This window comes from Schistocerca serialis, chromosome 6 (assembly GCF_023864345.2).
Source record: "Schistocerca serialis cubense isolate TAMUIC-IGC-003099 chromosome 6, iqSchSeri2.2, whole genome shotgun sequence".
NCBI classification, from domain to species: domain Eukaryota; kingdom Metazoa; phylum Arthropoda; class Insecta; order Orthoptera; family Acrididae; genus Schistocerca; species Schistocerca serialis.
The window spans coordinates 145,809,908-145,821,997 of NC_064643.1; the positions used below are offsets into that span (position 1 = coordinate 145,809,908).

Consider the following 12,090-nt stretch of genomic DNA (forward strand, 5'->3'; position numbering starts at 1 on the left):
AGCCAAATTTCTAAAAATTCAAATTTCAAAACAGATGAGACAGAATTAAAATGTTTGAAAAGAAAATTCACAATTCCCATAAATTTTTGATATGTTAGAGAACTCATTGAATTGCATTAACAAGCTAAACTTCTAAACAATGATTGCTCAGATGATAAACCAAATATATGTTACTATGAAGATAAATGATGACGGATTCAGAATGGAATAGAGAAATATATATGAAGATAGACCACTATTCATTTGATTAGAAGAGACAGTTTTTAAAAAGACATTGTGTTCACCATTGTTTGTTCTATTTGTTACACATTCCATGATTGCAGTTTCTATCTTAAGACATTTTGAAGTGGTTACAATGCTTAAAACACAACAGATACCAACATTCATAAAATGAATAAAAAAATATGTGAGCCATTATAGGTCATGTCAGTACTCATCACATACACCGTCAGTATGTACCAGATGGATGAAACTAGATTCTTGGTTTCTGCACATGTCAACAACATACACTGTACTGGCCAAAAACAACTTGTAATGATTGTGTATGTGGTGACTGCTGAAATGAGCCATAGAGGTTCACATTATTTTTACTTGTTTCATTAACATCGGCAACTGCTCTGTGTTCAGCACTTAAAAAAATTTTAAGGCCAATATTGCAATCATGGATATTATAATAAATAATATGGTTGATGATGAACATCATGTCATTTAAAAAAAGTCAGTGAGGCTATGGTAAAAAAAAATTCAATTCCATAGCAGAAGTAGTGCTGAACTCCAGGCAGGCATGTAGAAAGTCAATATCCAGGTGGAATGTCCTGTCTCTCCCTTGCCCCCTTCTACTTCTTTCTTCTTTTCTTGGTGCTGTCAGCTCTGGCCAGGCCTGATGTGACTTTAGTGCATTTTGTTCTCCTTGTCAGCTCCATTCAGATGTAGTTTAACAAAGAGCAGGTGACTGCAAAATGAGCAAGCAGTCAATTGCATAAGTTATTCTTTTAATTACATTTAAAAAAAACAGGCAGTTGTGTCCCCTGTATAGTACTGCAACTTAACAAGAAATATTGAGGACATAAAATATTTTGAATGTGTCTGTGAGCACATCCAATGTCATATGGGGAAGGATATGTTGTGTGTTTACAGTATTTTATTACTTGTTCACATGTTTAAATTTATAATAATATTATTCTCTAATATTTTTGTGGAAATATTTGTTACAGGACATGCTGTGACATGGTGGGGAAGGTTTGAAAGTGACCATATCATTGTCATCATTGCAGTCATTGTTGGTGCTATATTAATGGTGATCATCGTTTGTGTCATCATTATCATTATCTGTAGAAGAAAGAGAGCTGATGATAAATGTAAGTGTGATGGGAATGCGTTTTAAAGAACTGCATGTTTATTAATGAAATTTTATTCATTTGTGTGCAAAGACAGCCTGACTCATAATATGCACTATGCATGGCTGTGTTAATTATTTAGAATTTTTGATATGATGGTTAATAAAGTAACAGGATAATCATTTTCACTGATAGTACTCATAAGGGGGAGAAATACATTTGTATGCACTTATTTGCTTCTTCTTTAAACTTAAAATGATGTAAGGTAAGCATATATTTCGGGCCCTTTTAAGGTTCTCTAATGCCAGTAACATTAATGATGAGAAATTTCCAGATTCAGTATATTTACACTCTCTCTCTCTCTCTCACTCACTCACTCACTCACTCTCTCCACACACACACACACACACACACACACACACACACACACACACACACACCAGTGAAAAATGTATACATATTATGACATGTAAATTTTTAGTGTTTCTTCTTACGGGAAACATTTTATATTGTGAACATGGATGATTTTTCAGTTATTTGAGGCCATCAGAAAAAATTCTTCATTCATTCCTTATATTCCATGGATCATCTCGTGAAAGCATACTGTCATGGATGTGGAACAAGTTTTGGTATATGTTAGTAGACCTCAAAAAACTAATTCTGTGGCTTACATTGATAATTGACTATCATCAAACTATCGTATTCTGTTTGCATTGACACGGTTTAGAAATTGATAAAATTGTAAGAGTAGCTGTTACAGCTATTACTTTCAAAGAAAAATGCTGCTTTCTCAGTTCCTCAAAAACAATTGTTATCTACACCAATGCTTGTTTAACAGTAAAGACTACAATGTTAATTCTCAAAGAAAAAGGGTTATGCACATTTTCTCCAATTGGAGGCATGCTTGCGACAGATATATACAGTTTTTTTTTTTTTTGTGGATAAAGTGTAGCACTGTAGCATAGTACTGTTTTCTCTTACATAATGAGAGCCAGCCTGAAAGTCTTTTAAATATTTTTCTGTGCTCACAAAGACAGGTATTGGTATAGTTTCTCAGCTAATTCGCATTATCCATTAGAGACATGCAGAGCATAGTAGTGCACCATGTAAGAATGTGAGGTCTCCATTCTAGTCCAATTAGATTACACTTTTTTGTCACAAATATTCATGGTGACACTAAGATTTACATATTTTACTCATTTTTCATTTCATATTACTATCATTTGTATGACAAGTGTAGTATTATTTGAGATAACGTATCTCTATAGCTTTTATATACTATAAAATGTCAACTTCTCAGAGAAAGGAACAAAGGAAAATGGAAGACAAAATCAGTAAATTGAAACTATTACTGTGGAATGAGGGAAAGACAACCACTTACCTGTAGAAGACTGGTGTGTGGTACACAGAAACATATGATAAAAAACAGATAACACCTGCTTTTGAGTTCTTGCTCTTTTTGTAGTAAGAGTACATACATTCACAGGCATTTCAATTTGGGTGTCTGTGTGGTTGTGTGTGTGAATGTGTACTCTTTAGAAAAAGCAAAAAAGCTCAAAAAGCTAGTGTTAACTGTTTCTGTGTGTCATGTACCAGTACTCTGTAGGTAAGTGGTTGCCTTTCCCTTATTTTTTGTATTTTTCCATCCAGGTATTTCCATTGATGTTAAATATTATTGTAAAAATTGCATGTTGATGTTGTGTAAGACACAGAAAAGCATCTCCTTCATATTTCACAAGAAAAGGAGCAGCTTCTTAGTGCTTACACATACATTAACCTGAGCTGTTACCTCGAGTGATAAAGACTTTAGAGAAAATTCTCCTTGTCCTGTCTGTACAGCTTTCTTATTTCTCATCTTCTCTTTTCCTACTAATGGAGATTCTGTTTAGAGTGTTGATAAATCTCGCTACGTAATGTTCGTTTTTCCTCAGATTTACATCTGTTAGTCTTCCTCCATTTGCTGATTCAACAATTGTAGCAGACTCTTGTATATTTGTTTCGTGTAGTGTTAAAGTAAATAGATGAATTTCATGATGTAATAAAATGTTTTATGGAAATTTTGATACTTTGTTTAAATACAATACATAAGGCTATTGTAACAGTATGAACTGTGGAGATCTAATGTTAAAGTGAGTCCAGGAACTTTAATTTTGAAAATGGAAAGATGGAAAATGAAGTTTTAATGACACATCAGTGACAGGATCATTAGAGACAAGAGCACAGTCACAAACTGTTGAAGAATGAAGAAGGACATCAGCTGTATAATTTGCAAAGGAACCATCCCAGTATTTGTCATAAGAGATGGAAATGGAGGCGATGTATTTGTTACAGTAAACAAGAAATAGAAGCTGCATGTGGGATCATTTGGGCAAGACTCACTACCAAGGGTGGGGTGATAACTGAATCTTTCTGTCACCCACCTTACTCATCTCCTGATGTAATCAAAAACTTTAGAGAAAATCTCAGTTCACTTATATGTAAGTTCCCCGATCACACTGTAATCATCAGTGGGTTCTTCAATCATGCAACAATTAATTGGGGAAATTAGTTTTCTATAAGACATCCTGTGAAACATTACAATTCCTTATTGGAAAACTACCTGGAAGAGGTAGTTAGGAACTCCACTCATGATGAAAATACATTGAATCTGATGGCAACAAATAGACCTGACATCTTTGAGAACATCCACATCTACACTGCTATCAGCGACCACAATGCGATCATAGCAACAATGATTACCAAATTGCAAAGGACATCTAAAACAAGTGGAATATATATATGTTCAGTAAACTAGATAAAAAGTCAGTAGTGCCATATCTTAATGAGGAACTTGAAACTTTCAGCACAGGGCAGGAACATGAAAAGGAAAGAATAGTTGACCATGCACTGAATAGATATGTATGCAGTAGAACAGTTCATAATGGAAAGAAATCTCCATGGTATACAGTAAGTGTAAAGAAACAGAGATTACTGAATAAAAGGTGTAAAATGAAGTGTAGTGCTATATTGAGATAGATGATGAATGAAATGCATTTGGCTGTCTAGAGGACAATGTGTGATGCCTCCAGTGATTACCATAGCAACATATTGTCAAGCGATCTGTCACAGAACCCAAAGAAATTCTGGTCGTATGTAAAAGCGGTTAGGGGCACCAAAGTTAGTGTCTAGTCCATAGCAAATGAGAGAGGAACTGAAGCTGAGTAATAAAGCAAAAGCTGAAATGGTTAACTCAATTTTCAAATGTTCATTTACAAAGAAAAACCCAGGAGAATTGCCCCAATTTAATCCTCGTATTGCTGAAAATATGAATGAAATAAGTCTTATTATCAGTGGTGTTGAGAAACAGCTGAAATTGTTAAAATTAAACAAAACTCCAGGGCCCAATGGAATTCCTACCAGATTCTGTACTGAATTTGCGACTGAGTTAGCCCCTCTTTTTACTATAATCTATCATAGATCCCTCAAACAAAGTTCTTTTAAAACAAGTGAAGTTCACAACCTTCTGCAAGAAGGGTTGTAGAAGTGTAGAAGTGATCCACAAAACTACTATCTGATATCTTTGACATCAATTATTTGCAGAGTCTTAGAACGTACCCTGAGTTCCAACATAATAATGAGGTGTCTTGAACAGAATAACCTCCTCAGTGCCAACCAGCATGGATTCTGAAAACACTGATCATATGAAACCCAACTCGCACTTTTCTCACATGGGATACTGAAACCTTTGGATGAAGGCAGTAAGGTAGAAGAGGTATTTCTTGATTTCCAAAATGAGTTTGACTCAGTACCAGAGAAACACTACTGTTATTTTGCCTGCATCATCTTATTTCGAAAAGATGATGGATTTACTGCAGGACTCAGCATATCATCATCTCCAGAAGGGTCTGACTGATGCAGCACAATGGAAGACATCAACGCTCCTCAAATTGATCCAGTTTTTTGAACATCTCAAAAATAGTTTGAGTACAAGCGCCAGCTTCACCGCAACTTTATGGGCTGCCTACGATCCATAAGAAAAGGGTTCATATTTGCCTCATTGTGAGCAATATTGGAACCTTAACATATTACCTGGCAAAACATCTGGCTTCTCTTCTAAGCCCACTGGTAGGAAAATGTGAACATCACATACAAAACTCAGAAGATTTTATACAATGCCTGAAGACTTTGTGTCTCAAACCAGCTGACACATTAGTGAGTTTCAATGTGCTCTCTTTGTTCACACGAGTACCTTTGGTGGACTCATTGTAACTTACAGGAACTACGTTGGAGGAGGACAGCTTACGTCTACTCAAACATGTGCTTACTTCCACTTACTGTTTACTTAGTGAACAATATTTTGAATACCTTTAGTGGATTCATTGCAACTTATAGGAACTAATTTGGAGGAGGACATCTTACATCTACTCAAACATGTGCTTACTTCGACTTACTTTTTATTTAAGGAACAATGTTTTGAGCACACTAACAGTGTTGCTATGGGTACCTGTTTGTCTCCCATAGTAGCCAATCTTTTATGGAAGACTTTGAGGAAAAAGCACTTCAGTCAGTGATGTTGAAACCTGAATGTTTCTGGAGATATGTGGATGACACTTTTGTAGTTTGGCCATACAGAGCAGCAATGCTTCCTGCATTTCTGGTACACCAGAACTTGCTCCATCCCAACATTTGCTTCACCATGGAAGTGCAGAGAAATGGAGACCTCCCATTCCTAGATGTCTTGGTCGCCAGAGAAGAAGATGGTTTCATAAACTGACTCACACTGACCTATATCTACAAGTGAGCTGCCATCATCCATCTCTGCGCAGTGATGTCATTCATAGAGCTAGAATTACCTGAGATCCAGGGAGCTTATCCACCTTCACTTTGTGTTTGTACAAAACAGGTTCTCTGATAAATAGATCCATAATGCATTTAAACAAAGCTCAAGAACAGCCAGAAAAAATGAAGAACTCCATGAGGGTGGTTTTTCTACCATAAGTTGGTGGCATATTCTTTAAGTTTGGCTGGCTGTTCAAAAAATATCAAATAAAATGTGTTTTCTGCCCTCCAGTGTGAGTGCAAACTATGATGGGATCGGTTAAAGACAGCCTAAGTCTAAGAGGACCAGGGATATATAAAATCCCATGCGAGAATGGGAAATCGTACATTGGCCAGACATGTCATACTGTTAAGGATAGATGCAGTGAACATAGACCAGACTGGATCAGCCGGAAAAGTCTGATGTGGCTGAACACTGTCCTGACAAGGGATACAGCATGAATTATGGGAAGTCAAAAATCATTTTGTCCACTTCCACATACTGAGTCTCCAGCATTAAAGAAGCAGTCAAAATATGTATAAGTAATGACCTGATCCTTCCTCCCATGAACTGTGAGCCTTGCCATTGGTGGGGTAGCTTGCATGCCTCAGCGATAAAGATAGCCGTACTGTAGGTGCAACCACAGGGGAGGGATATGTGTTGAGAGGCCAGGCAAACGTTTGATTCCTGAAGAGGGTCGACAGCCTTTTCAGTAGTTGCAGAGGCAACAATCTGGATGATTGACTGCTCTGGCATTGTAACATTAACCAAAACGACCTTGCTGTGCTGGTACTGTGAGTGTCTGAAAGCAAGGGGAAACTACAGCTGTAATTTTTCCCGAGGGCTTGCAGCTTTACTGTATGGTTAAATGATTATTGCATCCTCTTGAGTAAAATATTCAGGAGGTAAAATAGTCTCCCATTTGGATCTCTGGGTGAGGACTACTTAGGAGGACGTTGATATCAGGAGAAAGAAAACTGGCGTTCTACAGATCGAAGAATGGAATGCCCGATCCCTTAAATGGGCAGGTAGGTTAGAGAATTTAGAAAAGGAAATGGATATGTTAAAGCTATATGTAGTGGGAATTAGTGAAATTCGGTGGCAGGATGAACAATGCTTCTGGCCAGGTGAATACAGGGTTATGAATACAAAATCAAATAGGGGTAATGCATTAGTAGATTTAATAATTAATAAAAAATAAAAAAATAGGAGTGCAGGTAAGCTGCTACGAACAGCATAGTGAGCACATTATTGTAGCAAAGATAGACACGAAGCCTATGCCTACCACAGTAGGACAAGTTTATATGCTAACTAGCTCCTCAGATGATGAAGATATTGAAGAAATATATGATGAGACAAAAGAAATTTTACAGATAGTTAAAGGAGATGGGGGACTGGAATTTGATAGTAGGAAAAGAAGAGAAGGAAAAATAGTAGGTGAATATGGAATGGGGGTAAGGAATGAAAGAGGAAACCACCTGGTAGAATTTTGCACAGAGCATAACTTAATCATAGCTAATGCTTGGTTTAAGAATCATGAAAGAAGGTTGTATACATGGAAGAGGCCTGCAGACACTGGAAGGTTTCAGATAGATTATATAATAGTAAGACAGAGATTTAGTAACCATGTTTTAAATTGTAAGAAATTTCCAGGGGCAGATGTGGACTGTGACCACAATCTATTGGTTATGAACTATAGATTAAAACTGAAGAAACTGCCAAAAGATGGGAATTTGAGGAGATGGGACCTGGATGAACTGAAAGTATCAGAGGTTGTAGAGGGTTTCAGAGAGAGCATTAGAGAACGATTGACATGGGGCAAAGAAATACAGTACAAGAAGAATTGGTAGCTTGTAGAGATGAAATAGTGAAGGCAGCAGAGGATCAAGTAGGTAAAAAGATGTGGGCTTGTAGAAATCCTTGTGTAACAGAAGAGATATTGAATATAATTGATGAAAGGAGAAAATATAAAAAATGCAGTAAATGAAGCAGGCAAAAAAGAATACAAACATCTCAAAAATGAGATCGATAATGCTTGAAGAGTTTGACAGAGCACTGAAAGACCTAAGTCGAAACAAGGCCTCGGGAGAGGACAACATTCCATTAGAATTACTAATAGCCTTGGAATATCCAGCACTGACAAAACTCTTGACTGCAAAATACTAACACAAATTCTTTACAGATGAATGGAAAAACTGGTAGAAGCTGACCTTGGGGAAGATCAGTTTGGATTTCATAGAAATGTTGAAACACACCAGACAATACTTACCCTACGACTTATCGTATAAGAAAGATTAAGGAAAGGCAAACCTATGTTTCTAGCATTTGTAGACTTGAAGAAAGATTTTGACAATGTTGACTGGAATACTGTCTTTCAAATTCTGAAAGTGGCAGGGGTAAAATGCAGGGAGCAAAAGACTGTTTACAATTTGTACAGAAACCAGATGGCAGTTATAAGAGTCGAGGGGCAAGAAATGGAAGCAGTGGTTGAGAAGGGAGTGAGACAGGGTTGTAGCCTACCTACCTCCGATGCCAATGACATTGTAATTCGCCAATGACATTGTAATTCTGTCAGAGACAGCAAAAGATCTGGAAGAGCAGTTGAACAGAATGGTCAGTGCCTTGAAAGGAGGATATAAGATGAACATAAACAAGGATAATGGAATGTAGTCAAATTAAATCAGGTGAAGCTGAGGGAATTAGATTAGGAAATGAGGCACTTAAAGTAGTAGATGAGTTTTGCTATTTGGAGGGCAAAATAACTGATGATGGTGAAAGTAGAGAGGATATAACATGTAGACTGGCTATGGCAAGGAAAGTGTTTCTGAAGATGAGAAATTTGTTATTATTGAATATAGATTTAAGTGTCAGGAAGTCGCTTCTGAAAGTATTTGTGTGGAATGTAGTCTTGTATGGAAGTTAAACATGGATGATAAATAGTTTAGACAAAAAGAGAATAGAAGCTTTCGAAATGTGGTGCTGCAGATGAATGCTGAAGACTAGATGGGTAGATCACATAACTAATGAGGAGATACTGAATAGAATTGGGGAGAAGAGGAATTTGTGGCACAACTCGACTAGAAAAAGGGATCTGTTGGTAGGACACGTTCTGAGGCATCAAGGGATTATCAATTTAGTATTGGAGGCAAGTGTGTAGGATAAAAATTGTAGAGGGAGACCAAGAGATGAATACACTAAGCAGATTCAGAAGGATGTAGGTTGCAGTAGAAACTCAGAGATGAAGAAGCTTGCACAGGATAGAGTAGCATGGAGAGCTGCATCAAACCAGCCTCTGGACTGAAGACCACAACAACAATAACAATGACCTTATCAATAGAGACACGGGATTTCAACTCAACAAGGCATTGGAACCAGCATCGACAGTACTAGGGCATCATCAGCTGCAGAGGAATGAATCTGAGCCAACACAGATGGAGAATGATAGCACGCACAGTTAAACTGGGTGCCAACACTCTGCCTGCGCGTGCACTGGGCCACTATTTGTGGCTGCACTTTTCCCACATTGATAGTGCGAAGACTGTGGCCCATTTCTCTGGCAGGGGGCACAGGATGTTTCTGTAATCTATAATTCTTCTACAGTGATGTTATAGCCTCATCCTTTGGCGGTTTTCTAATGAGTCAGCATATATGTTGGTGAGCCATTGCAGCAACACGTCAGTAAGCACCTGATGATGACAAGCAGCTGTCTCATTGAAATATTGTTCTGCTTCTGCAACATCATTCGAATCAATGCTAGTGAACCAATGAAGCAGTTACTACATCAGGAAAGTCTCAAACAGCAGAAATAGTTGCCCCAGTCTACATACGAGGATAGACATGAATACAGTAAATGATATGTGAGAGATAATTGGCTAATGTCCGTAATTCAAATGGGAGGTAAACATTGTGTAGATGACTGGGTGAAATGAAAAAAAAAACAAGCTGAGTTAGTTTAGGAAAGCCAGGGGAGGAGTCAAAATATAAAAGTATACTGGAGAAGTAGCTGATGGGTATTGGTAGAAGGCAGAGAATGATAATAACGACACATTTTGGAAATAGGAGGAAGAAATGCTGTGAAGAGAATTTTAAAGCTGCAAAGGAAGATGCTGGCAAAAATTCAGATGAAGTGTTATATTAATGTTGTATTTAACCCTTCGTCAAAATTAGACTTGTTGTCATCTAATTTTAATGAAGGCCTTACTGGCCAAGAGCTATATTTGTTACAGTCTTTTTGTTGTGCCTATCTGTGACTCAGCATTTCCGCTAAATGGTGAATAGCTACTTTACTTTTCACAGTATTGTAAACTTCAACAGTTTGTCATATTCATGCAGAAACATTTAATGCTGTGGCGCACATTAGCAATATTACAAGTGAACAAAATTGGGTGGATCCCATCTTGTGCCACTAGAGAGGAACATGATTCTAAAATCAGTGCACATTTCAGACATCACATTTTTTCTTTCATTGGTAATAATTGTTTCTGTGACCATGAAATGTTATCTGGCCAATTTCATTCACTAGTAATATCACTAATGTGCACCATGGTACTCAATAAGTCTGCATGAAAAGGACAAATTGTTGAAATTGTAGTTGACAATCATAAATGGTATGTATAACATTCAAAAACATACATTTTGATCTTATATTTCAAACAATGGAAAATCCATGATGGAATAATGACAATATTATGAAAAGAATAGATTGCTGCACAGCATATAGCAGAGATGCTGAGTCACAGATGTGCATAACAAAAAGAATGTCAAACAACTAAGCTTTTGGCCAAAAAGCCCTTCATTGGAATTGGACAGCATATACACACACATGCAAATGCAGCTCTCTCTCCCCCCCCCCCCCCCCCCTCTCTCTCTCTCTCGCTCTCTCTCTCTCTCTCTCTCTCTCTCTCTCTCTCTCTCACACACACACACACACACACACACACACACACACACACACACACACACACACACACACACGAACTCTCTCTCTCTCTCTCTCTCTCTCTCTCTCTCTGTCTCTCTCTCTCTCTCTCTCTCTCTCTCTCTCACACACACACACACACACACACACACACACACACACACACACACACACACACATGACCAACACCTTCAGCCTATTACCCACAACCTACCCTCCTATATGAAAGATACCACCCATTTCCTCCACCAACCCTCTACAGTTCCTGTCGGTTTGCCATGTGGTGCCCTGCTAATCACTACTGATGTAACCTCCCTTTACACTAGCATTCCAAAGGCCCATGGCCTTGCTGCTCTTGAACACACCTTTCCCAATGCCTGAACGATTCCAAATCTACAACCTCCTTCCTAGTCACCATGACCAACTATATACTCACCACAATTACTTCTCCTTTGAAGGCATCATCTACAGACAAATCCGGGATATGGGAATGGACACCTCCAAGGCACCATCCTATGCCAACCTATTCATGGGCCATCTAGAGGAAACCTTTCTAGCCACCAAGAATCTCAAACCCTTCACCTGGCCAGATTGGTTGATGACATCTTCATGATCTGGGATCATGGGTGAGAACATACTATCCGCATTAATCTGGCAAGCTACCTTCCTTCATACTGACCTCCCCACAAAGATGAGTACATCAGTCCACATCAAACCTACCAGCCACCAGCAGTACCTCTACTTCAACAGCTGCCACCTATTCCACACCACAAAGTTCCTTCTGTACAGCCTAGCGACTGGTGGCCATCATATCTGTAGTGATGGAGAGTCCCTCTCCAAATACACCAAGGGTTTCACTGAGGCCTTCAGAAGTCATAATCACCCTCCCAACCTTGTACAGTAACAGATTTCCCATGCCTTATCTCTCCAGTCATCCCTCATCACCCAAAGTACCACTGTCTGGCCACAGAGGAGCATTACTCTCATGACTTAGTACTACCCAGGAATTGAGCAACTGAATCACATTCTCTGTCAGG

General features: G+C 38.2%; 1 protein-coding gene across 1 annotated transcript in view; it reads left to right on the top strand.

The window, feature by feature from the left end:
- Positions 1–12,090, top strand: part of LOC126484696 (hemicentin-1) — a 1,211,236-nt gene that overhangs the window by 1,102,613 nt on the left and 96,533 nt on the right. Inside the window, exon 17 of the mRNA XM_050108292.1 lies at positions 1,215–1,358. Within this exon, the coding sequence (XP_049964249.1) occupies positions 1,215–1,358 (144 nt within the window). The remainder of the gene's footprint in view (positions 1–1,214; positions 1,359–12,090) is intronic.